Source organism: Anoplophora glabripennis, unplaced genomic scaffold (assembly GCF_000390285.2).
Source record: "Anoplophora glabripennis isolate ALB-LARVAE unplaced genomic scaffold, Agla_2.0 scaffold93, whole genome shotgun sequence".
Lineage (NCBI taxonomy): Eukaryota > Metazoa > Arthropoda > Insecta > Coleoptera > Cerambycidae > Anoplophora > Anoplophora glabripennis.
The window spans coordinates 618755-645874 of NW_019416235.1; the positions used below are offsets into that span (position 1 = coordinate 618755).

Sequence of the window (27120 nt, forward strand, 5' to 3'; positions counted from 1 at the left end):
AAATTATAAATTATTTTAATTATATTATAAATGTTTTATCTCACTGGGTAAGGTTGCTACTTTTTCTCTTTTTAAAATATATTTTTATCCTTATTTTTTGTTGTGTTTTCAACAATTTAATTAATAATTTTAATGTGGCTGTTTTTTTTAATATTGTAATGTTTTTATATTATTGTTTTAATGTTTTATACAGGGTGGCCAAATGAAAACGAAACAGAGCCATTTTCAGGAACTGCGTCAATATTGTAGAAAAACGCTCAGACCCGTCGATTTTAGATTAAAGAGGGACATTCTTTGCTGACATTTTTGACTCCGCCACTTTCACCCCAAAATATTTAAATGGCATTGGGGTTGAGTTATATTTCTTTTGAAAGCTCTTACAATTCTCTTTACAATAGACTCAAAAATTTATAATTTCGCCCAATACTTCGAAAAAAAATTACATTTTAAAATTTAAATTATGTTTAGTTGCCTACTTACTACTTAGTTGATTAAATGTTCAAACTAATGGCTGCCCGCTTCCATATAAGAATAAAGATTTTGTTCGAAACGTTCGCGCACATTCCGAAGCATTTCCGGAGTGATTCGACATTCATCGACGTAAATCTTCCAGCGACGCTGGCGTGTTTATAGATTTTACATTTTAGGTATCCCCACAAAAATAAATCAAAGGGCGATAAATCCGGTGATCGTGGAGGTCACTCAATGCTGCCTCTTGTCCCAATCCAATTCCGTAGAAAACGTTGGTCCAAATACTGTCGGACAATTAACGCATAATGCGGAGGAGCACCGTCCTGTTGAAAAAACAAATGATCTTCATCATACTCTGGAAAATTTTCAATAATATCAGTCAAGGCAGGGTCAATAGCGTCTTCCAGTAATTGCAAATACATTTGGCCAGTCAAATTACCAGGTAGAAAAAAAGGACCCTCCAGCCGGTCACCGAAAATTCCAGCCCATACATTTAATTTTTCCTGTTGCAGTGTATGCACCTCGTGAAAAACTCTTGGGTTTGAATCGGACCAATAGCGGCAATTGTGACGATTTGCCGTCCCGTTCAGAAAAAACTGCATCCATCAGAAAAACAGATGTTAAAAAGGTACTGTGGATCGTTCCCTGCTCGCTCACTCATTATTTCGCAAAATTGCAAACGGCGGTCATAATCATCCTCATGAAGTTCCTGGACTAAATGTATTTTGTATGGATAGAATTTATTCTTCTTCAAAATGGTTTGTATGCTAATTCGATTGATCCCAGACACAGATGCCAGCTGCCTCGTACTTAATATATTATCAAGATGAACTTGTCCCAAAACTGCAACTTCACTAGCTCCATTAACTATAGGTTTTTCAATTTCTCGTTCTTTATTGGCTATGTTCCCTACTGTCTCTTGAAATTTTTTACTAACTCTAGAACATACTTCCTCCTGACATGTCAATCTTGATGTTGTTCATTAAATAGCTGAGCCGTTCTATTCGCACATTATTCATAAAGTAAAGCGAAATGATATCTACCCTTTCCGCAATGGAATAAACCATAGTGTTTTTAATTTTCCAAAACACAATTAAATAAACTACCAACCAACGCTTCCAAATAATACAAGAAAATAGTGTGGAATCCACTAATTTTTACGTTCATTGTGTGTATATAGCATTAATTTCTGTTTTTACAATAGTGTTTTTTTTACGAAAGTGATAACAAATCGCCAAAAACCAATATAACGCAAGAAATGCTATATTTATACCATTGGCAAACTTAACTCGAATGACACATTTTTACCGTTACTAATTGTTTGTACATAAGTTTCAACTTTAAAATAAAAATTCTTAATAAGTATTGGGCGGAATTATAAAATTTAAAGTCTGTTGTAAAGAGAATTGTAAGAGCTTTCAAAAGAAATATTACTCAACCCCCAATGCCATTTAAATATTTTGGGGTGATGCTTACCCTTGCTTGGGGGTGAAAGTGGCGGAGTCAAAAATACCAGCAAAGAATGTCCCCCGTTAATCTAAAATCGACGGGTCTGAGCGTTTTTCTACAATCTTGACGCAGTTCCTGAAAATGGCTCTGTTTCATTTTCATTTGGCCACCCTGTATGTTCTTATCCTTTTATTAGTATAAGTTTAGGATAGGATTATGTTATTATTTATAGCCCTAAAGAAGATTTTAAGTAAAATCGAAACGTAGGCATAATCAGAAAATCAAGACCCATTCTGACAATATTCTTATTACACAATTTGAAGGGCATGCATATTTTTGACCTTCCAAAATGTTTATTACATTCATAAATAGCAAAAAGTTCTAGATCAAAAGTAACATTATTATTTGTGATTTGAAAATTGTTGTAATAATACTTGAATTTCAATATTTACAGAGAACTTTACATTGAGAATAGGATGTGTAAGACAGGCTTTTGGTAAACAGAAACTATTCTGACAATCAACAAGCATCTACTTTTTTTATAATTTATTCCTTGAAGTAGATAAAAAAATCTGACGGTACTTTCAATCCACGCATCTTTACCAATAACTTTAACGCGGGTGTATTAAGATAACGGGCTCTCGGTATTATTTAGTGCTCGAAAGAGGGTAATTTGTACTAAGCGGCATCACGCCAGGTCTATAAAATATATATTAAAACATCCATCACATCTCGTAGAACTTTGTAACAATGATTAACTTAAAACAGCAAGGAACACGCTTTTTATTAGTAATTTTGTAAAGTTGCTTAAAAGTAATAGGAGGTTATTAAGATGCCTGGAGCTGTGCTAAATCGAGCCTTGTCCAGATTACACTTTCAATATTCATGTAAGCTAAACACTGAGCTCGCCCTAAGTAGATGTGAGAAGGAACTTATAGTAATTGGACTATAAATGGTTATATGCACCCGGGAGGCATACTCGAACGCCGCAGAAACGTACTTACCTTTTTATCTACACAGGCCAAAATTACACAAAACTTTGCAATAGAAAAGGAACAAGAACAAAATGCAGCAAAAAAGCAACGGATATAAGTTGCACAGGCAACACAGAAATGGTTGGAAAGTGTCTTAAAAAATGTTTAGAACTGATAATTTAATACAACTTCAAAGTCAGTAAACATGTATACAGTGTGCTTTTTATGTCCCTGTCATAACTTCAGTAGGTTGTAATTTGGATAATTGTAAAAAATTACACATATTACTATAACATGTTTGACAGATTAACGAAACTTGGGATCCTTTTCACTTTATTCAATCATTTTCGAGTTATTACTTTTTTTAATTCAAAATAAACTTACCACGCATGACTGAATTAAAACATTTTCTGTAACAATTTCAACATCCTGTACCTTGAGAGCCAGTAACTTCAGACCCTTAAAGTGTTTGGTATAAAATGCTCCAACGAACAATCTTCTGAAGTTATGACTTTAATTTAAAAACACCCTGTATATCATATAAAACTTAATAGTGTAGTGTAGTGTGGAGATATATTATTTGGTTTAAAGAACTCCGCATAACATATATGGAAAAAAATCCCGGTCGAAATGGCTGAAATTTTGCAGTTATAGTTTTTAGCATTCTGATCAAATGTCTCAATGGGACCAAAGACCGGTTATGCCTAGTTTCCGAGAAATTGGGCCTCAAAGTGGGCCTTTTGGGAGAAATGACTCGATAAGTCTGAATAATTATTTGCAGACCAACATTTCATGTAAATAGTATTACCAGACTTGATGAGGTATACTAGGGTTTTTGGGGTCGCTGAATCCGAATATGGGTCTCGCATGACTATGCAAGGTCACCTAGAGGTTATTTCAAGGTCAAACCAAGAATAAATGATCAGAAAATCGTTAAAGAAACATGTACAAGTTTTTGTGATCGTTGAATCCAAATTTGGGTTTCGTTTGGCTCTTAGAAATTCTTGCAATTCCGTTTTTAATAAAGACGGTTGTAAATGATTATTGTTATTAATTTAAAGCAAATTATTATTATATATCAAATATTAATGTTAATAAACTTTATACTTTCATTTGTCTGCTTCATTTATCCAAGACACATTTACTATTCTACCCTTGCAGGAAAGAAGGGTACAAAATAGGGTCAAAATGCGGGCGATAATATTTAGGTCCACTTATTTCGCCCTAGAGTGATATGACGTTGTTTTCCTATTCCGTTTCTTAGTAATAAAAAACAAGCTATGTCGCCTAAGAGAAAAATGAAATACTTTTAATCTAAAAATCTGTTGAACACTGCGTGTAGGCTATTACTTCGAAACAGAGCTATCGATTGGGAGATTTTAAAATCTTTTCAAAGAAATGTGCCTTTATCCGAATCTGCATACATACGTATGTTAAACAAAATTGATAGTTGTTTTTCACACACTTTCCTCCGGTGCTATTCATGTCTTCTACATAACAAATACCTTCCGATTCGAGTTCTTTCTGACCTTGTGACGTCTCTGGATCGTTCGAGCTTCCTCCGTTTCAATTGTAGACCGATGATAGTTAACTTCTTTAGCATGGACAAAAAAGGGACCATTTATCACAGCTACAAATGGCTGTTACTTTGGCGCTTTTCTTTAAAACTTTTAGGATTACCATTATTACACCTCTCTGATGTATAGTGCAAGGTAATTATGCTTCTACCTTCTCGGCAATTTACTATAAACGAAGGAGTGACAGTTATGTATTATTTCATGACACATCAAAGGAAAAAAATTTCGAAAGGTTAGTAAAAAAAAATTCCTTTCTATAAATACGTATCATTTTAAAATTTTCGAAAGTTTAGTAAAAAAATGTACTTTCTATAAATATATATCATTAGGCGAAAACGCTGTTGAACGTTTATTTAAAATTGCGGTGAAGGCAGCTAATATATTTGAATACCGCTACACAATTATATATGCCGATGTGACGAAACACTTGACTGTCGTAGCTCCGACTTGAGTATCTCATTAAACAACATTGCGAGGGATTGAGGGTTTGTAGTGTGTTTTCATCAATAGTTAAGACTGCTGAAGTATTTATTCAAGTCGTTCCAGATTGATAACTTTTGAATTTAGATGCAGGCATTTTCCACAAAGAGATTTTTATTGGTTTGTCGAGATAAATTTCCTTTTCAATTCAATCCCACTCAAATTAAGTCTACAAAAATATCTGGATACTCAAAAAGAAGTGTCTGAAATTTCCAAGCAAAAATAACTTCCTCTTCCGTTCTACAAAAAAAGAATGCTAATAAGTTTTAAAATTATATAAATATTCTTCAGGAGTAAAAGTTGCCATTGTCACACTTTTGCATCGCAAGTTTGAAGCAGTGATTCGAGTCCATTGACTTCAAAAATTACTAAGCAAATGGTTGTTTTAAGAACATATTTGACGTTTTCCTAATAAATCACCCTGTATATAAATTCAAGCACATTTATACAATTCTTTGAATTACATTCAAAAACGCTACACTCTTTTAGAATACATATCTTTTCCTTGTCAACTGCCATAGTGTTAAAAAAAAATTTTCAGTATTCAAAGTTTTAAAAGCGAAGGATTTAACACTACTTAAATTAGTATTAAACACCTGCGTATCAATGTTTTAGACCATACCGCAATCTGTGATTAACAGTAATCATCTCTCGTGGGTATTATCTAAGTAGAAACATTCAAAGAATTTCTCAAGAATGCTGTGCCTCCTCATCGCTAGATAGCTCTGGTATACGAATCAATAATGATTACGTAACAAAATAATTCAACAATTACGTACACTCGGTGCAAGAAGCACTTAAATAAAATCGAATTAAAATATATTTATTTTTCTGGTGGTAAAAACCAAGTAATATAATATATAATAGCGTTTCTAAAATACTGGCGTAATTGGCCCTTTTTACATAAATGAAAATGGATTAAAAACATTTTGCAGATCATAGCAGCTTACGAGTGTATTTTGATTGGTGGCTTATATTATCAATATAATATCTGTCCAACCATTTCCTGATTTCATGTACATGAAACTGCCTTGCCATTCTCACAGATTCCGTATCTAGATCGTTAGAGGCTCTTAAATCAAAATGATGAGCTCCATCCGGTATAACTACAGCCACAAGTTTTCTAGTAACGTTGCTAAGAACTCCTCCACTCGACCAGGGGTCTAATAGACCATTACTGAATACGATATTGGATGCGGATCCTAACTCCTTTCCTCCATATTCTAGAATTGGAACTTCTTCGTCTCTTGGTCGTACACCGAATTCCTTGAAACAATTGTCAGACACTTTCTTGAAGTCCCATTTACTGGTTTCGAACATATCGAAATCACCGGAGCACATTGGTATTACCATCTCCGTACAAGACTGAAATTTTTTTTTATTTCAAGTGAAAAGCAGCTTATGTTTATTATATTACTTACTTGAAAATCCCAACCTTTCTCCCCCAAATTATCAGAAGTTTTCTCTATATCATTACATTTGGTGGTTTTGGTATAATTTGTATACACATTCAAAGCTTGCCCAATAGCTTTAAGAAGTCCCGTGTTATTTTTATATTCGTAACTATTAATTTTGCCGCAAAATTCTCTAACTGGATTTCCCGGCAAGGGCACCAAAAAGCTTGTCGGATAAGGATAGTTAACCATGGCCAAATTGATGTAGATATTTGTCAGCCAGTCAATAATTGTATTGATATCAGTATCCGTTTTGAGAACTGAGCATAGGTTCCATAATTGAGAGAGATTTGCTTTGCCAGCGTCGTTTGCTGTTAGGGCACTGAAAAAATCATACATAGGCCACCGTCACAAATCCATGCGACTTCACGTGACGAATTCTACTTACCGAATTACCGACCAAGAGTTTTTGATGGTCTCGCTACATTTTCTTCCTCCAAGTCCCTCAAAAACGTTAGTAACTATCCTATAAAAATTTTCACAAGGCGTCAGGCCCTTAAATTGCCAAATTGGCGCTGAACCTGCTATTGCACCCACGACCGATGCTGGATATTTTATTCTCAGCCAAGCAGATAACATTCCTCCATAAGACCCTCCAAATGCAATCACAGGCAGCTTCTTCATATGCCTTTGTCTTCCGTAGGTTTCTTGCAAATAGTTTATGAGGTAGACATAGTCAGCTAATGCCTGACCTGATGATAAGTACCCCAAGTATTTGGGCGCCGTATAGGAGAGATTTCCGAAGGGCAAAGATACCCCATAGTATCTAAAATGTATTGTGGGTGTCTATGTATTTTTATAGTATTACTTTGTATATTACTGCATAATGGAAGGGAGGTTAAGTTTTGTCGAAAAATGCGTCAGGGTGATGAAGTTGAAAAAATTTGTATGAATGCATTAAAGATTTTATTTCAACACCCTGTAAGTAATATTACCAATTAGTTACTAAACACCCTGTAGATATTATTTGCGTATATCTGTTAATATTTATAAATTTAATATCTGTTTGTGATTAGATAATCCCCCAAATAATATTTACGCTCCCTTTATTATTTTACAGATTTTTATTGTTTGCATTGAAAAATGAGGATTAAATTTAAAAAATTCAAATTACAATTTTTTATTAAAACGCAATATAAGAATAAGCAATTAAAAAATATATGTGTTTTATTGTAAATTAAGTGTAATTTGATTACCTGTGTTCTGCGAATACAAGAAGAGCATTAAATTGTGGTGCAATGTCGAACATAAAACCTGTATTCTGCGCAAACACTTCGATGTCCCCCTCATTTCCTGTATAAAAGAATATCGGTCCATTGTCCACATGAAATGTGTCATTCACCAGAAACTTTAATTTGAACGTTAAATTAGTGGCGAAACTGAAACAAAGTATGTTTAAAATTATTTAAATAATATCTACATTTACCTTACCTAAAATGATCTAGTGGAACATCGATATATTTTGTATCAAACGAGTATGTATCCGCTAGAACAAAACAAATTAACAGAACACTTAAGGCAATAATGCTCTTCATTTTGTTGCTGTCTGACTGAAGCCAATTATCTTGTATACTAACTATCAAATCAACTCTGACCTCGAATATTTTATAGTAGATACGGTCAAATATCAGTAGGTAGCATTGTTAATGTGCTAAATAAATATATAGATAAATCTTTTTGTCTGAATTATTCTTGTTACTACTGACTGATGACTACTGTGCAGTATAACGGTTTTGATTAGTCAGCAATCTTTAATCTACGGGTCACAATTGGTGTTTCCATAGCTACACCTCCAAAGAATGTTATATACTGTGTGAGACTAATTAACTGAACAAAATAAGCGACCACAACAATGCTCAATTTTATTAGTTACACAATATCAGTGAAAGTGAGTGTTTTTTATCTTATAATTCATGTATTTGTGCAAAATATACATTTTAGATTTGATTTCATTTTGAATTTACATGTTTCGATGTGTATCGACAGCCTAAATAAATTTATATATATTTTTCTAATTTCCTAATAATAAGTCAAACTGAAAGTTTGTAAAAAGATTAAATGTAAGGGATTCTGCTGGTGCTGACCAAGGAATTGGCATGAGGTCATCAAAGTTATTCGGTCATATGAATGTATTGATAGACAAAATAGTTTATAGTATTGGGTTACAAAAGCTCGAGCAGTATGAAAAACGCAGAAGTAAGGCAGTTGCCACCAGCCTCTCTTTAAGTATTGTACAGAGAATATACAGTCAAAACTCTTATTGTTATTGATGTTCTTTCAACATGTAAACACAGTTTGTGTATTGTTTGATTACGATTAAATGTTATTAATGATCGGAAGAATCGACGTATTATTTATGTTACCTTACATAAACATGTAAACAGTGAACAAACTTTTACATATGGGAATATGATTTACTATATTATCCACATCGGTCGACATCTCGAAAGGTATATTTTTATTATTTTTACCGTCATGGAATGAATTATAGCCAAAATCCAGGGATTTAGAGAATTTAAACTATTCACAGTAATAAATGTTAACATGACATCAATGACATCATTCAATTGACATCAATGCCAAATTGTTGCAATAAGTTAAAATCATAAGTAAAATTTATTTAAAAGCACATTAAAGCCTTTTTCCTTTATTTTTTCTCACATTCTTCACTTCCCACTAGTATTTATCCATTCATTCTTCACTTGTAAAATAGAAGACCCAATTTACTACTCTTAAAGTAAGTAGTGTATTGTATTTACTCTATGTATTGTTTCGCTTCTAATATTATAGTAGCTTTGGTTGAATCGGTCCGTGGTACAGCTAATGTTTGTGATCCGTGTTATGTGCTGCCACCACTTGTACTCGTGTTGTTCTGTAGTTGTTTGTTTTTGCAAATGGCTACCGAAAATTGACATTGGTAAACAGGTGATCAATTTTAGCATAGGATTGTCAGTTTATTGTTAAAATTCGCAATTTTTTTTTCTAAAAATGTGCGTAAATTTATAAATATGCATTTATGATAAATAAATATTCTAATAAAAATGGAGGAAACAATGACTAGTTCTCAGGGTGGAGAATCTGATATGGATTGCTCTGACAATGAATATTATGATGAATATTATTATAACTTGAACGATGATAGCGATATTGAACAAATCGATCCGAGGAAGATAGATCCGGAGTATTTTGAATTTAAGTGTCTTTTTGAAGAAGAAGTTGATAGACTTCTAAACGAAACTGTTGAAACTTTAAGTAACATTCTCCAAATATCTCCTTCGTTAGCAAAAGTAAGTCTCCATTTAAAAGTAATGTGCACATCAGTTCTTATAAATTTTTTATAGGTTTTATTACATAGCCACCAGTGGAATATAAACGAAGTGACTAGAAAATTTCACGAAAACCCGTCACATACACTAGTTTCCTCTAGAATTGAGCCTGCAACCACTCCTAATACCATATTATTGACAAGGTATATCACCTGCCCTGTCTGTGTAACCCCACAGCCACTAGATAAGTTTTATAGTTTGTCATGTGCACATATGTTTTGTAAAGATTGTTGGACAATGCATTTCGAAGTACAAATTAATCAGGTAAGTATAAATCCTCAAAAAGGTAACAATTTTTTTTAAATATGTATTAGCTAATTTAGCGATGAAATAAAATCAATTAAAGAGGTACTGATTTATGTTAGTTTAGAATGGCATATTCCATATCATACGGTGTGAATAAATATGTCGCAATAGAATCTGTTATTAAAGGAATTTTTTCTTAAAGGGAATATCTACTGGTATAGCTTGCATGGCTCGTGACTGCGTTGTTCTAGCACCGGAAGATTTTGTTTTGAAACATTTGCATCGTCCAAATATGCGGGAGAAGTATCAGCAGTTTTCGTTCCAGGATTATGTGAAATCTCATCCAGAATTAAGGTTTTGCCCTGGCCCAAACTGTTCCATTGTTGTACATAGCCGCGAAATAAAAGCTAAGAGGGCCACCTGTAGTCAGTGCAAAACCAGTTTCTGCTTCAGGTATGCTTAGCATAAATTTTGTTTTTATTCTGCTTCTACTTTCAGGAATTCAATTTTTAGATGTGGATGTGACTACCATGCTCCAACGGACTGCCAAGTCATAAAGAAGTGGTTAACGAAGTGCGCAGACGATAGTGAAACAGCAAACTATATTAGTGCTCATACCAAAGACTGTCCCAAGTGCCACATATGTATCGAAAAAAATGGCGGCTGTAATCACATGCAATGTTATAATTGCAAACATGATTTTTGTTGGATGTGTTTGGGAGACTGGAAGTCACATGGTTCAGAATATTATGAATGTTCAAGATATAGGGAAAATCCAAATATTGCTCACGAGTCGGTGCATGCTCAGGTGAATACCTTTATACAGGACATGGATAATTTAAATTTGATTTCCTTTTTAGGCAAGAGAAGCCTTAAAAAAATATCTTCACTACTACGAGAGATGGGAAAACCATTCGAAATCCTTAAAATTAGAGGAGCAAACTTTGGAAAAGCTTAGAACCCGTATAAACCAAAAAGTGATGTCAGGTTTAGGAACCTGGATCGATTGGCAATATTTGTTTACTGCTGCGAACTTATTAGCAAAATGTCGATATACTTTACAATATACATATCCATATGCATATTATATGGATGCCGGTTCCCGCAAAGAACTATTCGAGTATCAGCAAGCACAACTAGAGGCTGAAATAGAAAATCTGTCCTGGAAGATTGAACGTGCCGAGACAACCGATCGTGGCGATTTGGAAAATCAAATGGATATTGCTGAGAAACGACGTACTACCCTTTTGAAAGACTTTTTAGATGTGTGATATTTTTCTTAGATGTATTTATTTGTTTAGTTTTTACTATTTGCAATGTTGCCAATGTTTAAGCAGCTCATTATGTCAACTATTAGACTGTGATGAAAGCACCGTAACAACTTACTTTCAATCTAAATTATTTGTATCGGTTTGTGTGATTTTTTTGTTATATTTATTTTTGTTTTTCTATACAAACATTAGAAATGAAAATTATGTGGCAGGATATAATTTATGTAATATTTTATACGTAGTAAAGAAACCGTGTAAGTTGGCAAAGGATGTTGAAAATATCGTACTTAGTTCTTTGCGCACCATTTTATGAAGCAAAATGTTTCATAATTAGCCTTAGATGGATTCTAATGCCACGATTATTATTCTAAAAGTAGAACACCAAAAAGTTTTTGCTGGATATCGTTTCTACTTGGAAGCCTTAATAAATCCTTAATGTAACGGCCACTTATAATTCCATATTTTCTACAGATCTTTGGAAATACTTGTTTGGTACTTTAAATTTTTAATTTATCTTGGTGTTTCACAACTTAAGAGGAAAATAAACCAAAAACAGGCACATTTGCAAACATATATCTAGACCTCAGTTATTTTGAGGGTAAATTTAAAATTTTTCAACAGGTTTTCTAAATGTATGAAAAAGTTGTGTATTAAGTAATTCCATATTTATCAAAACTTTTTGACCAGCTGCCAGAACGAAACCTTAACGCATTTGTAACGAACACTTTTTTAATTACGTATTTATGTTAACTGGCCAAAAAGTTTGAGAGTAATTCCAATCTACCATTTAAAACTTATTTGTTGTCTGTCAAAATATCAATTTCTATATGTTGATAAACATCTAACTTGTGCAAATCATAGCGATGTAGTTAAAATATATATTTTATTTCACAAAAATAATTTTATGTTGTTAGGTACTCTAATTTTATATTTCAATATAAATAAACCTATTTATTTAAATGTCTGTACATAGTTTATATACTTTTACATCAACCTTGAAATGCTCTACCACATTGCAGTCGTTATTGCTTTTGATACAATATTTTATCAAAAGGGTATTAATTACAAAGCAGCTATTAAAGCCACAGCTAATAACTAATATGAAAGGATGAAGAAAATTAGCATTAATTAAAATATTTTAATATAGTAGCCTTTTTCATATTTATTGGCTGGGTTACTGGCAGAGCACTTTAAATTTTTGTGTAATATTTTTAAAGTATTAAAATAGTTTTATTCTCTCCGTTTCGTTTTATTGTTATTTAATTTTATTTATACAACTTATAAATTTTGTGATTTAAATTTAGTGTTGTATGTATTTAAAACGAATATGTCATACAATTTATTAAGTCGTGAAATGGAAAAAATATCCAGAATATTTGGGGTGTTTCAAAAAATTTCTCATTGCTTTGATACTCCCCATTCAAAAATAAGAAATAAAGCAAATGGGTTCTGTCTAATTTTTTTTATCTGGAGCTGTCTTAATCATTTCAATTAAAATTTGAAGTAGCAAATATTCTAGCTTTAAAAATAGGTAGACAAAATCTTTATGCTAATATTTTCTTGCTGTTTAGCGAGTCAGTTAAACATGTTGTAAAAGTTATCTTGATTTTAGTTCAATAGGTAAATACAATTTCATCATTGGAGTATAATAGATTTTAGGTGACTGGCTTGAATTTTTCTAAACACGGTCATAGACACTGGCTGAGATTACCATCCACCAAATTTCATTTAAATTGCTCATATTGTTTTTAAAAAACAAAAAATATCTAATTTTTATAGTTATTAAAATTAAAATATGTATTATTATTCAAACAGAAGTCTAATTGTATGACGTATATCATCTGAAAGTATTTATTTGTGGTATTTTTTAAATAGCATTGCGTTTTTTTAATATTCTATTATGAAGTATCAGTAATTTTGAATGTTTCTTTATAGTAACACTCTGACGTCATACTCAGTGATAACGAGCAATACCGAGGTGGTAATAGTGACCGCTGCTACCAGTATGCAATTCGAAAAACTGAAATCAAAATCATTAATGTCAAAATTGTCAATTATAAAAGTCATGTCAAATTTTCGGTGTCCAAAAATCTGATTTTGTAAATAGATTATTAAAATGAATGCAGTATTATATGTATTTCCTTTTATACTAGATTTAATTTTAATTGTAAGAGGAGACGAAGTTTTAGGTTGTGGAGGTTTTATAAAAAGTCATGTTCCAATAGATTTTTCCAAAGTTGAGGTTAAGTTGTAAGTACTTTGTAGTTCTTATACTGACCCAATTATGTTTAATCCTTTAATTTGTAGAGTAACTAAACAAGGTATAGTTAAAGATAAGACATCTGCGGCTCCAAACAACGGGTACTATTTTGTTCCTTTATATGACAAAGGCGAATTACTTTTAGAGGTAAGCCATAAGGTTTTAAACACAAGTTAACAAAACAGTCATTCATTTGTATATTTTAGTTATCACCACCACCAGGTTGGAGTTTTGAACCAAAACAAGTATCTGTATCTGTTGATGGCGTGTCGGATCTTTGCAGCAGAGGCCTAGATATTAACTTCGTGTTCCAGGGTTTCGGTATTACTGGAAAGGTTTGCATCACAACATTAAAATATATTAAATGTGCATGTTGAATACTTTCAGGTGGAAAGTTTATATAGTGATTTTGGTGGACCAGAGGGGGTAAGCGTTCAAATAAAATCGAAAGAAGAAACTAGGACTACAATTACAGATAAAGATGGAAACTTTTTCTTTACTCCTGTGTTTCCAGGGGCCTATACTGTTTCAATCGAACATCCTAGGTGAGTGTTTATTGTTAATATTTTATTATTTGGTGTTGATATGTTCATAAATTAATTTACATTGCTTAAGGGGGTCCTCTAGTTTCTCGGCTGTTTTTTTACGGCTTCTTCAAAAATTTTTAACGGGCAAACCATAGAAATAATAAATCTCATTGTTTTTACATTATCTTTATTAACATTTAAATGAGCTTTACAAATTTTTTGAAGACAAAATATATAATAGAATCAAAGTTATAGTGGCCGATAGGAAGACATCAAGATTGCGGCTGTTTTGGTTATCTGAAATCAAAAAACCAAACGGCATTTTAATCTTCATATTTAAGACTAGCGATTGAACTAGAATGAATTCTAAATTACAAAAATTATTATTTTTATACACTTTTGAAAATTAAATTCTATTTTTTACTCATTTTTTCTTAAGTTTCTCGCTCGTAGAAAAAAAACTATCCAAGCAATCATGATAATCCTAGTTCAATCGCTGGCTTATAACATATTAAAGATGTTGTATAAATTTGAACAAGATCGGTGCAGTAGTTTCTGAAATATCGTGGTCACCGTTTTGAAAAATAGTGTTTCAAGAAAAACGCGTTTCAAAATTCGCGCATGTGATTTATGATAAAAATTCCATCTCACCGTCAATCTGCTATGCCTGGACCATACAGTAGGCCTTCCTCTTCTTCTTGGAAGTCACGCAGCGCTGCTCCATCTTCCCTTTTCGCGATTCAGTTAGATTTAGGGATATCAATATAATGGTCAGCGCCGCTCGGTTTTGCGGAGCAGCATTGTGCGCGCTCCGTATACCTGCTCCATTCCAGGTCCGTAACTTGTTAACCACTTCGAATATCGAAAAATCCTTTGGCACACATTTTCTACACATGTAAATGTGATTTATGAAAAAAAAAAAAAAATTCGATTTTTTCGACCCGAGAAACTAGAGGACCCCCTTAAGTTCATAACTTTCACATGAATGAACTAATTGAGATGAACCAAGTATCTGTTGAGAGCTGCAATACGAACGAATTTTGTAACTTCAAAATTGTGAACATGTACATCATTAGGTTCATCTCCTAGAGTGAATCCAATGTGCCAAGTCCCAACTGAACAGCTTTTGAAACGGCCACAGTATAGCCCAGATTCGGTTTCAGTTATAATTTAGAATTTTCATGTATAGTCTTTCCGAAGTCAGTTGAACATGCAAAAAAACGCTTGGCAATAAAATTTAATGAGTTTCATAGGCGTCGCTAGAAAAGTTTTCTACTAAAGGTAAAAAAGTATAATATTTTGTATATAATGTGTAGAAAATTTCTATTATATGTTCATTTGACCAACAACATATTTTAATTATTTATGTCCTCAAACAATTTTATTATATTGGTGGTAAATTTTGTTTTGTTCCGTTTCAAAAGGTCTCCAAAATGCCATGTTGTGATAATATTAGCAAACAAACTATCCCTCTGATTTCTCCCTTTCGCAATTTTAATATGAATGATTAATAGAAGGTGCCTATAATAAATTAAAATTACCAGAATCACACCAAATTCCGCATTGCTGCACTGCACTGCTGGGCAATTTATCAACCACTTGTCAACTGTTCAAATTTATTGCCCAGTAGCCCAATGCAACTGTGTTTGTTTTCCTTTGCCCGTGCTCGCATTCTTCAACTGGGCGTATACATTTCTACCACCTTCACGTTTAGTTTGACCAGACCTGTATATAGGTATGGCTAAATAAATATGGGAACACGTTTTTCAAATATTTCTATGCCGAATTGCTGCGTTGGCGACCGAACCTGGTACATACTGTCAATCTGTTGGTTCTTCAATTGATGTCGGAAAGACTATAAATAGTTTAGTCTACTGATTTGCTTAGTAACTACCAAAAAAATGTTGAAATGACTTCTTTGCAAGTTCCTAAATATGAAGACGTATCGATGGCTTTTAACACTTGCTGTCGTATCAGGGGAACCCAACCCACATCTATATATATTTTTTTAATTTCCTTATCGACGAATATTGCAGATGGAAAATTTTAAAAAGATCAGTTGAAGTACAAGTTGCTGAAAGTAATGCAGAGTTACCAAAGAATAGCTTAGTTGTCCACGGATATGATGTAAAAGGAAATGTAAAAAGTGACAATGAACCTATAAAAGGTGTTACAGTTGTTCTTTTCTCAAAAGAAGAGGTAATTATATTTTAAATCGTACACAGATTATTTTTAAAAATGTTGCATTTTAGAAAAAAAATGTATTAGTAGGAGGATGTACCACAGAACCCATAAAAGGCGCACAGTTTCAAAATAAAGTTCTCTGTCACGTCACCTCAAACGAAGCTGGAGAATTTATGTTTGGAACGATACCTAGCGGTAACTACTATATTATTCCCTATTATCAGGGGCATAATATATATTTCCAACCAGAACAAATTGATTTTACCATAAAACACAACAGTTTACAATTGGATCAACATTTTGGGGTAAACGAAAGAGGTTTATATTTTATTCTTTATGATAACATATCTCTTTTAGATTGTCGGATTTAATGTACCAGGCAAAGTGGTGAGAACGAGGAATGTGCCTGTTGCCAATGCTAAAATATTTTTGAACGGGCAAGAAATTATGAAGACTGATGCTAATGGCCGTTACAAACTTAAGAAAATTAAAGCTGGGACGTATAAATTAAGAGCCCAAGCAGGTAAGATTTACTTTCTTTATTTTATATTTTATAGATGGATGTCAAAACTATTTTTTGACTTAAAAGTTTAATTTTTTTGTGTATTTACCTTCTGTAGAGATATATCACATAAAGAAATAATATTAAATTAAATAATAATATTATTAAAAAAAATTGTCTGAAAATGCAAACAACAACAAATAAATAATTATAAGATTATTTAAAAAAAATGTAACATGAAACTTAAATTAACCAAATTGCAGATGATTTGATATTCGAAGAAATTCTTGTAAGAGTCAATCCGAGCTTGCAAGAACTGCCAGACATCCTACCATCGGCATTCAAGGTATGTGGGGAGGTAGCAAGTGATCACTCGCAAATAGTTACATTCAGCAAAGTAGGTTCTACGCAGTTCATACAAACAGAGACTTCGCCACATGACGGTTCATTTTGCCAGTACCTTTCCCCAGGGCAATACCAGGTGCAGGTACTTGTCAGCGATGAAGACAAACAGAAAGGCTTACAGTAGGTTTATTCTTGTTGGTATGTAATTTTGATAACGAAATCACTAACAACTATAAACCTTTTAGGTTCTTCCCTATTACACAAATTATAGAAGTTACCTCAGATAAGATTTTAAATATACTTTTTTCGCAACTGAAAAGTACTATCTCGGGGAAAGTAAAATGTACCAAACCTAAGGATTGTGAATCACTCGCGGTTGTTCTGAGAACTGGAAATGAAAAAGAAGTAACTTTGAAAGTTAGAGGTATTCAAATTTGTATTTATATACAGGACTGTGAAGTAACTTCGAGGTATTTACAATAGATGGCGTAACTTACGCTATATCGCGTCTGACGCTTCTGTAACTATATTCGTGTCAAAGTTTTGTCGTTAGGCTTTATTTTGTGTGTTATGCGTGGACAATTGCTCCAACGGCAAAAAAAGAAAGGGTTTTTTTGCATGGAAAGTCAAAAAATACTTAGAAGCACTGAAATGGGATGTTTTACCCCAACCACCATATTCACCAGATATTGCTCCATCGGATTACTACTTCCAGCGCTTCCAGTCTTATGAAGATACAAAAAATTGGATCAATTGGTGGATAACACCAAAAGATGAGTAGTTTTTTCGACGCAGAATCCGTATGCTGCCAGAAAGATCGGAAACAGTAGTAGCTAATGATGGAAAACACTTTGAAAATTAATAATGTACACAATTTTTCACAATAAAGCCTTGAATTTACAGAAAAAATACTCGAAATTAATTCGCAGTTCTGATAATTAAAAAACAATTGAAGCTCAAATATGGTTTTTTACATAGATCATAAGAATATGCGTATAGTCAAAGCTCCTTATTCGCGAGGGATACGTTCCGTAAATGTACCGAGAATACGGAATCCACGAATACGGAGTGGCATTTGGTATGGAAATATAGGGGATACGTTCCAAATGTTGCAAAATAATAAAACAATATCATAATAAAAGTAATTTATTGAGATAAATTTTAACAATATTAATTATTATTATCAGGTTTAGGCAATGGTTTAAAGAACTTTCGATTTTTTCTTGTTTTGCAGCTATTAAAAGGCTTTTTATTTCGGATTGATATTCAGCTGTGGCATTATCAATTTGCTTCTATTCTTAAAAACAAGACTTCTTTCCATAGACGGATCAATTTTATGAAGAAATCACAAAGCTCATTTGCCATAAACCTTCACTCATGTTTTTTAAGTTTAATGTCACATTTATCAAAGGCCATAGTGGCAAAGGACTTTCGGCTTCGCGACACAGATTTGTTTGTTTATAAATATTTTGATACATACTTGTTTATTTTGACAAATAAATACACATTATTTTAAAAATACAATATGTATCGTTAGTTTTGAATCCGTGAATACAGAATTTTTCACCCATGAATACAGGAAGTGGCCACAATTTTTTTGGTCTGCAAATAGCGAATCTGCTAATATGGGAACCGCGAATAATGAACTTTGACTGTACAGTGAAATCTCATTAATCCAGCACGATTAAAAACCTAAGAGTGGCGGAGTACTGAAAAATTCGAATTAATGGAATATATAAAAAAATGTTACTTTTAATTGTTTATTAACAAAGAGATTAGTACGTATATACATACATATTACATTTGTGTGTGTATATTGTAATGCTTTTATTTTTCTGTAAAATAATGTTTCATAGACTTTTGTTTCTTTTCATTCAATCCTTGTTTAAACACCTATCGCAAATTTCGCGGAAAAAGTTACGCTGAATTACTAGACGTGCCGTTGTAATGAAGTGCCGAATTATAGAGATTCTGCTGTATTTGAACACAGTAACCTCAAATAGCAAATCTTAAAGCTGATATGATTTCTTTTAAAATGGCTCTATAGTAAATAGGCAACCAGCAATACATTTTTGTAGATTTTATTACGTAGTTTGTCTTAAAGTTGGGAAATTCCCGGGAAGATATTTTTTTGGAAATATTCCCAAAATATATTTTGGAAATGTTGCCAAATGTTTCCCGTGAATAATCCTGGGGAATATTTTCTTAGAAACTTTCCATGGAATGGAAATATTTCCAAGGGAAGTTGCCCAGAAATATTTCCCACCACTTACAGACTGTTTTTTGTTTTTTTTTAACATGTGTATACTTATTGTAAGTTGTGGCAACTTTAATGGTTATAATTAATTACATTATAGACTTATTTTTTGCTATTGTAGGTAGGTACTTGATATCTGGAAATTCGGAAATTGTTTCAACATGTATTTACAGCAATTATTTGTACTTATTATTTTTTTAGTAACTTTAACTTGCCAACTACAGATTTAAAAAAAAAATGTACAAATAACATGAAAAGACACTAATGATGCATTAATGCACAAAAAATACAAAAATCGAAACTGCCTTCAACAGATAACCTCGATACAACAATTTGTAATAGCTGTTTTACATTGACAATTTATTGATCAATTAATTCATGAAGTTGCTTCATCAAGAAATTGGAAAGTGTAATGCATCAAATCTGCTGTCAAATAACTTCATGAATTTATTCATTAAGTTCTTGACGATTACAGCATGTTCTAATTTTCGTTAATTTCTTCGTGAAGTTCAGAATTACCAACCCAACGGATTTCCAGCCTCAGATCAGTAATGAGGTTATGTTATTGGAATCTGTAAATAATTGTGTGGCGTCGTACTAGTTTTGCATTGTTTTTACTGATTTGTACCTTACAAAAACTAATATTTATATATGTCAGAACGGTACCATTGTTGTATCACTACATTTTTGATTTGCTTCTTTGATTCATTGGTAGAACTGATTCATTTGTCATAGAACTTGACAAAGTATGTAGCAGTGTAAAACCACACTGCTTACCAATAAATTCATGAATTAATTCATGAAAAGCTTCGTCAATTTATTCATGAATAAATTGCCAATGTAAAACCGCTATAGGTGATGTCATGTGACTGGAAATTCAAAATGTGGAAATGTTCCCTGAGAAGGATTCTTCCCTTCCCGGAAAGTTCCCATTTTCGAAACTTTCCAATATGGAAACTTATCACTGGCCCATCTCTAGTTTGTCTAAATATAAATCAATGCACAAATAACAGACTTTCCTCCATTCTAATGCAGATTTTCTATAAAATGGAGTTAGTTTGAAACTCAAATTACTTTTTGTTTTCAAGAAATTTGTAATGTCACTTTTGAACAAGCGGCATCGTAAATTACAAATTTCTTTACACGAAAAAGTTTCAAACTAAGTCTATTTTATAGAAAATCTGTGTTAGAATGGAGGAAAGTGTTATTTAGACAAACTTTGTAATAAGATCTATAAAAATGTAGTGTTGGTTGGCTATTTGCTATAGAGCCCTCTTAAGTACCAACTTCTGAAAAATTGCGTTTGTCGTTTTTTTGTTCAATGTTTAATAATATAGTGTTACATTACACTTCTTTGCTTGGCTTATTGCATTTTGTTTGTTATAGTAAAATTACCCTTTTTTCAAAAATTAAATGAGTAAATAATAATAAATTGCTAAATTGCAGGTTTGAGATTTACAATTTTCAGGAAGATGTTTCCAAATACGTACATTTAATGAAAAACATACAATTTCATATTTTTTTTACTTTTTTGCGTTAATAACCTATACATTTATAAATTGAGACAACATGTTATTTATACTTTATTTTAAAAATAATGTGTTTTTAGATGGTTCATATACAATTGACGATATGTACCCAGGAATATACGACGTCATTTTATTGCCGAATAAATTTTGTTGGAAAACCAATAAGCAAACGATAAATGTGAACTCCGCAATTGTCGAAGTACCTCCGTTTATTCAACGTGGTTATACAGTATCGTTTGTGTCCTCACATGATACCCAGGTGAGAATACTTACTAAATAAACATAATTAGAGAAATAATTGTTCACTTTCTAAATCAAAGGTTCATTTTAAAACCCCTGGACAAACTACTGTCAAAAGATTTGATATAACCAAAGGTCGATCGAGCTTCTGCTTGGAAAACCCAGGGGAATACGTGTTCAGCCTCGAAGGTTGCCACAGTTATAACCCCAAGACCGTTTCCTACCATACCGATGCCGAAGTAAACGAAATATTACTCACAGCACAGAAACACACCCTTAAACTTGGCATTGACGCGGAAGCCGATTTTGGAAATATTCAAGTTTCCGTGAAAATAGGAACCGACAAGGTCGAGAGAGTATTAAAATACAACAGGGGCCTGTACGAGTTAGACATTTTGTTGGAACCCGGTGAAAACGCCGTGATTATACCGCAATCGGAAACGATATTCTTCAATCCTCCAATCTTGTCGGTCGAAGGAAGGGAAGACTGTGAAAATGTCGGTGTGAAATTCGTGGCGGTTAGAGGGCGATTATTCAAGGGCAAGGTGATTCCACCACTTGCCGGAGTCACTATCACAGTGGAAAGTACGGATAGTGAAACACTGGTTGTTGAAACCGACGTAAATGGCATTTTTAATTTCCCACCATTAGATAATAAGAAAGAATATGCTATTTCTGCTAAAAAGGAATCGTATGTCTTGTCTGGCCCCGATAAAGACGGGAATTTCTTGGCGCATAAGTTGGCTGAAGTTATAGTTGAGGTGTTGGATGCAGCAGATAACAGCCCTTTACCGGTAAGTGAAAATGTCTATATCCATTTTATTATTCAAAATAGGTATTCCTTTAAATAGAATAAAAACTAAAAAATGTACATGTACGTAATCCCATAATTTCCTGAAATTGCCTTGCAACTAGAACTATTGAAAGCGATTGCATTAAAATGATTGCGTATAATTTTTCGTTAAGAGGGCTCTAAGAAAATTTTGTAATTTGCCGCCTTTGAACAAGCGGCATCGTAAATTACAAATTTGTTTCCAAGAAAAAGTTATTTGAGACTCAAACTATGCCCATTTGATAGAAAATCTATGTTAAAATGGGGGAAAGTCTATTATTTGTGCATTAATTCATATTTAGACAAACTGTGTAATAAAATCTATAAAAGTGTATTGCTGGTTGCCTATTTGCTATAGAGCCCTCTTAAATGGAATCCCTTTTTTGATCATAGAGAAAATCTAATTTTTATTTTAAATAGTTTAGCATATCCCAGGATTGCTTTTGAATTACAATGAAAGTGGGTTGCTGGGATGGAACCACAAAAACGCTTCAAACGGGTTGCATGGTTTAATTAGATAAAATAAAAGCACAGCTAAAATACACCTTAAAATTAATTCAAGGGTACTAAAATGTATTAAACAAACATATATAAATTAATTGTGGCTTTGTATAATTTAAATGATCCCATTACAACAATTAGAAATAAGTGAAACAAGACTGGTTTGTCCAATTAATATTGGTCCACTCTCCAATTTGAGTCCGGAGACACACTTAGGCTCTTCTCTTGCTTTCAAGTTCAAAGAGTTGGTTTTAGAGGGTTTCAACCTGATTCTAGACTGTTTTGCACTGGGGTTTTAAGGAGCTCTTCTGTTTATAATCATTACTTGAGGCCTCCATAGAGCGCCTTTAAGCTTTGAGAGCTTTTTCCAGTGCCCCTCATAAGAGGGCTAGTGTATGGCAGCTTTAGGAGCGGTATGAGTGGCAGCTTTAGGACTATGTGCCCTTTGAGGGTAAGACAGACATAGGTAAATGGCTTGAAAAGTTATGTGAGCTCATGTGGTTATTTTTTTGAGAGAATTTAACTCCAATATGGAATTTTATAATTATAGGCTTTATCGTTGACTTTTGAGCATGGTTTACAATAGATGTTTGATAATAGATATTATTATAAACAATTGCATATAATAGTTGTAAAATTTGGGTAGTGTTGCAGGCGCTGGCCAGATTTCTGAATATGACGGGTCGACGTTCGGTCACGGGCAGGGACATCTCTGCTGCTGGTTTTCTTGCGTGATCCAGTTTAGGTCGGTACCATTTCCATGTCACATGAGGTTTCCCTTCCGTTTCGTCAATTTTGAATAATTTTTAACCTCTGAAATTTGAACCTGGAATGGCTCGTCGCCCTTATTTGCGGGTGATTTTAGGCTGCTGGGAACGAGTTTTTGGCGCGATGACAGGAATTGTAAAGGTTGGTGAAATTTTCCCTTCTCCGCGTCGTGTTGTCCTGCTGTCCACAGCATCGTTCGTTGTCGTTATTGACTGCCGTGGGAGAAGTGAGTAGCGGTTGCTCAGAGTAGTTTCAAGCGCGACAACGGGATTTTGGAAAGGTAGGTGAAATTTTTCAACTTCACGCAGTGTTCTGTGCGGCGCCACGCTGGGGCTTTGGGTCATTCGGAATATTGTCTTCGGTTCTCGCGATGATCAGTTCTGTATGCGGTAGTTTTCCAAGTTTTCCAGTTTAGGTCGGGACCATTTTCACGTCCCGACTCTGCAGTGTGACCATTTTCGAACCTCTGGAACATGAGGTTTCTGTTTTGTTAGAATTTCGTTAATTTTGAATAATTTTTAACCTCTGAAATTTGAACCTGGAATGGCTCGTCACCCTAATTTGCGACAGGGTGATGTTAGGCTGCTGGAAACGGGTTTTTGGCATGACGGCAGGAATTTTGAAAAAATTGGTGAAATTTTTCCTTTTCCGCGTCGTGTTGTCCTGGATATTGCTGTCACGGCATCGTTCGTTGTCGTTGTTGACTGCCGTGGATGAAGCGATTAGCAGTTGCTCAGAGGTGTTTCGAACACGACAACTTAATTTTGGAAAGGTAGACAAAATTTTCCAATTTCACGCCACGCTGGGGTTCTGGATCATTCGGAATATTGTCCTCGGTTCTCGCAATGGTCAATTTTGCATGAGGTAGCTTTTCAAGGTTTCCCGGTCCCGATTGGAAAGATAGGTGAAGTTTTGAATATTCAGGACTGGTAATATCACACTATCTAAAATACTGTAGGCATAGCAGAGTTTCAGATAACAATTAAAGTTTCAACTTTATAAGCTCCAAGTAAACTTTGCGACGCTTCAATAAGTTATAGTTTCATCTGCCAAGATATTCAAGCATGAAATCCCCAACATGTAGATTAAACCGGCCTTATTTATATTTTGGAATAAAGCGCCGACAGGGTTAATAGTGGTGAGTAGGCGACATAAAAATGGCTTAGAGGTATTATTAGTAGCCTGGGTTTCAGTCAGGTATAGAAGGGTTTATTTACCTATATATTACACGCAACCCGTCATACACGTAATTAATCTATAATTTTTTTGCAAAAAATGTGATTTTCTCAAAAACAGTTTAAAGTAGATAATGGCATAGTACATAAAATATAATTAGAAATTTATGTTGACTTAACTATTGAACCAAAAAATGGAGGTTTTTATTTAAAAAATAAAATTTTATACAATATCTTTGTTTTTGGCCACCTTGTACATGTGAAAGCTTAATTTACAAATTTGCAACTGTAATAAAAAATTGATAGGTCCGAGGTTATTTTAAACAGAAAGGTGCCTGCATTTTAAATGAATTTATTTTAACCGTCATATGCTCATTGTACAGAGGCTTCATAAATGATTACAAGCCACGTGATTAGTAATTTTGCTTGGAACAGTAATTTTATTTTCTTCACGTTGGCAATTCAATTTCGTTGAAGCAGTAAGATCAAGACTACGTTAAAATACAACATTCTGTTTCACTGGTTGTGGTTGGAATAATTTTTCACGATAGTCCGGCAATTGCATTATCTCGAGCATAGACTTAACGGTTTGTCATTGTTTGTTGTAAACGACTCATTAATATTGGTGACGCAATGGTGTAGAGAATTTTTGTTACCAGGGCCCTGCAATGTTGGTTGTCTAAACTCGATAGTAACGTGGCTTGCAAACATTTACGAATGCTCTGTATGTATACATATATACAGTGTATTCAAATTTAATCCAGAACAGTCTTGTTAAATTTGCCTAGACTGCGGATTTCAATGAATTTTATTTACATATAGAACCCTCTTAGGTATACTTAACGAATGTATCACGATTTTAATGTTTGAAATATTTTTTTTTTCCAACAGGGTGTACTACTTTCTCTGTCCGGTCGAGAAAGCTATCGTAGAAACTTACAGAGTGACGAAAATGGAAAAATCTCTTTCCATTCGTTGAGTCCAAGCGAATACTTTTTACGTCCAATGATGAAGGAATATCAGTTTGAACCGAACTCGAAAATTATTCTGGTAAATGAAGGCCAGACTGTACGCGTCAAACTCATGTAGGTCGTTTAATCAATTGTTTTATCCCTATAAACCTAATTTGGGTTTTTTATAGCGGAAAGAGGGTGGCCTACAGCGCTTTTGGACAAGTGGTTTCGTTAAACGGTGAACCGGAAGACAACATGATAGTCATTGCATCAGGAGTTGGTAACTGCAGTCACTATTCCGAAGAAACCACTTGTGAGCCCACAGGAAAGTTTAGAATCCGAGGATTGCAGCCGTATTGCTCCTATAGGGTTATCGTCAAGGGAAGCGAAGATGAAAGATACCACGTCGAGAGGACAACCCCAGAGTTTATAGAAATCAACGTAAGTCGGTTTCGTTAATTAATATCATAATTTTTTTAAAACGAATTTAATTTTCAGAGTATATCCGAAGACATTAAAGACTTGAAACTAATAGTTTTCCGTCCTGCTACCCAGATGGATGTCCTAGTAAAGATCTACGCTGAAAATGTCGAACACTACAAGTCGTTGAAAGTCAAACTGATCCGAGAAACTGGCTCATCGATCATAGTCCATACGGCGAAAATTGACGCATTATCTTTAAAATTAACCAATGACATCAATCCGGGCGTGCTTTTACATATTCCGTCCCTACCTATCGACAACAGGCTGTACTCTATCCAGTTAGAGACAAATTTAGCTCAGAACACTAGGTGGAAGCCGCAGATCCACCATTTTAACGCAAACACCTCTTTCAAGTATATCGAATTGGATTTCAATGCGAAGAGTAGCATATCGGAGCAACCGATTAAGCAGACGTCGATTTGGAGCTTGATTTTCATCCTCAGTATAATTTTTTCGCTGTATAACATTGAGCTAGTAGCTAATGTGCTGAAGGACAAATTCGATTTCAACATTAGCGCTATCACTAATTTGATTCCTATTCCCAGTGCTAGTCAGAAGAACGCGACTGATTATTACGATAACGCGCAGATCGATCAAATCGTTCAAAGCATTAACGCCGTCAAGAAGAAACCCAAACCGAAAAAAGCTTAATTAGTGTAATTTGTTAGCAATTTGTGATTCACTTAAATCAAATTTAGAAACTTTTTAAAAAATCGGGGGTGAGGATTGGGGGGGGGGGCAAAAAAAATGTGTGAAATGTACAGCATTTCTTTATTTAGAGGGGTACAAGTCATTGGCATAAGTGAAAAAGTGATCAATTTTTTACTAAGTACACTTGGAAACTATGACTCGATTGCAAATCTTAAGCGTTCTATAGCAAATAGGCAACCAGCAATACATTTTTATAGATTTTATTACACAGTTTGTCTAAATATGAATCAATGCTGAAATAACAAGACTTTCCTATATTCTAACGCAAATTTTCTATAAAATGGAGTTGGTTTGAAACTCAAATTACTTTTTATTGTAAAGAAATTTGTAATTTGCCGCTTCGTCCATTTTATAGAAAATATACGTTAGAATGGAGGAATGTCTGTTATTTGTGCATTGATTCATATTTAGACAAACTGCGTAATAAAATCTAAAACAATGTATTGCTGGTTGGCTATTTGCTATAGAGCCCACTTAAGTCGGACGTTATTCTACACCTCTCGATTTGGGCTGCTATGTTCTTTTCTTTTTATTACTCGACATTCATTCAAAAAATAATTAAATGAATAAAAAATAAAATCTATTTGCACAAAAAACTTAAAAAT

General features: G+C 33.6%; 3 protein-coding genes across 3 annotated transcripts; 2 read left to right on the forward strand and 1 right to left on the reverse strand.

The window, feature by feature from the left end:
* Positions 1-5758: 5758 nt before the first annotated feature.
* LOC108903631 (lysosomal Pro-X carboxypeptidase) lies at positions 5759-8120 on the reverse strand. Its single transcript, XM_018705867.1, has 5 exons — positions 7837-8120; positions 7602-7784; positions 6794-7171; positions 6373-6727; positions 5759-6316 (listed from the first exon to the last, which is right to left on the reverse strand). The coding sequence occupies exons 1-5, from the start codon at positions 7938-7940 to the stop codon at positions 5888-5890; spliced, it is 1449 nt and encodes a 482-aa protein (XP_018561383.1). The 5' UTR covers positions 7941-8120; the 3' UTR covers positions 5759-5887.
* Positions 8121-9446: 1326 nt separating this feature from the next.
* On the forward strand, positions 9447-12486 carry LOC108903634 (potential E3 ubiquitin-protein ligase ariadne-2). Its single transcript, XM_018705871.1, has 5 exons — positions 9447-9692; positions 9747-9995; positions 10180-10430; positions 10491-10785; positions 10838-12486. The coding sequence occupies exons 1-5, from the start codon at positions 9447-9449 to the stop codon at positions 11246-11248; spliced, it is 1452 nt and encodes a 483-aa protein (XP_018561387.1). The 3' UTR covers positions 11249-12486.
* Positions 12487-13302: 816 nt separating this feature from the next.
* Positions 13303-26852, forward strand: LOC108903633 (nodal modulator 3). Its single transcript, XM_018705870.1, has 15 exons — positions 13303-13498; positions 13556-13655; positions 13715-13843; positions 13896-14053; positions 16072-16234; positions 16288-16524; positions 16577-16742; positions 16985-17246; positions 17312-17490; positions 20933-21111; positions 21173-21886; positions 25260-25453; positions 25510-25762; positions 25820-26476; positions 26545-26852. Exons 1-14 carry the CDS (start codon positions 13365-13367, stop codon positions 26453-26455), a joined length of 3504 nt encoding a protein of 1167 aa, XP_018561386.1. The 5' UTR covers positions 13303-13364; the 3' UTR covers positions 26456-26476; positions 26545-26852.
* Positions 26853-27120: the final 268 nt, after the last annotated feature.

What these genes read in the sequence shown, in the direction of transcription:
- LOC108903631 (XM_018705867.1), bottom strand. Translation starts at nt 7,940, where the DNA reads ATGAAGAGCATTATTGCCTTAAGTGTTCTGTTAATTTGTTTTGTTCTA. An exon ending in GTTCCACTAGATCATTTTAG is followed by an intron (nt 7,785 to 7,836) that starts GTAAGGTAAATG and finishes ACTTTGTTTCAG; the next exon opens with TTTCGCCACTAATTTAACGT. An exon ending in CTTGTATTCGCAGAACACAG is followed by an intron (nt 7,172 to 7,601) that starts GTAATCAAATTA and finishes AATACATTTTAG; the next exon opens with ATACTATGGGGTATCTTTGC.
- LOC108903634 (XM_018705871.1), top strand. Translation starts at nt 9,447, where the DNA reads ATGGAGGAAACAATGACTAGTTCTCAGGGTGGAGAATCTGATATGGAT. An exon ending in AAAACCAGTTTCTGCTTCAG is followed by an intron (nt 10,431 to 10,490) that starts GTATGCTTAGCA and finishes TTCAATTTTTAG; the next exon opens with ATGTGGATGTGACTACCATG. An exon ending in ACGAGTCGGTGCATGCTCAG is followed by an intron (nt 10,786 to 10,837) that starts GTGAATACCTTT and finishes TTTCCTTTTTAG; the next exon opens with GCAAGAGAAGCCTTAAAAAA.
- LOC108903633 (XM_018705870.1), top strand. Translation starts at nt 13,365, where the DNA reads ATGAATGCAGTATTATATGTATTTCCTTTTATACTAGATTTAATTTTA. An exon ending in TTCTTTTCTCAAAAGAAGAG is followed by an intron (nt 16,235 to 16,287) that starts GTAATTATATTT and finishes GTTGCATTTTAG; the next exon opens with AAAAAAAATGTATTAGTAGG. An exon ending in GACAAACAGAAAGGCTTACA is followed by an intron (nt 17,247 to 17,311) that starts GTAGGTTTATTC and finishes TAAACCTTTTAG; the next exon opens with GTTCTTCCCTATTACACAAA.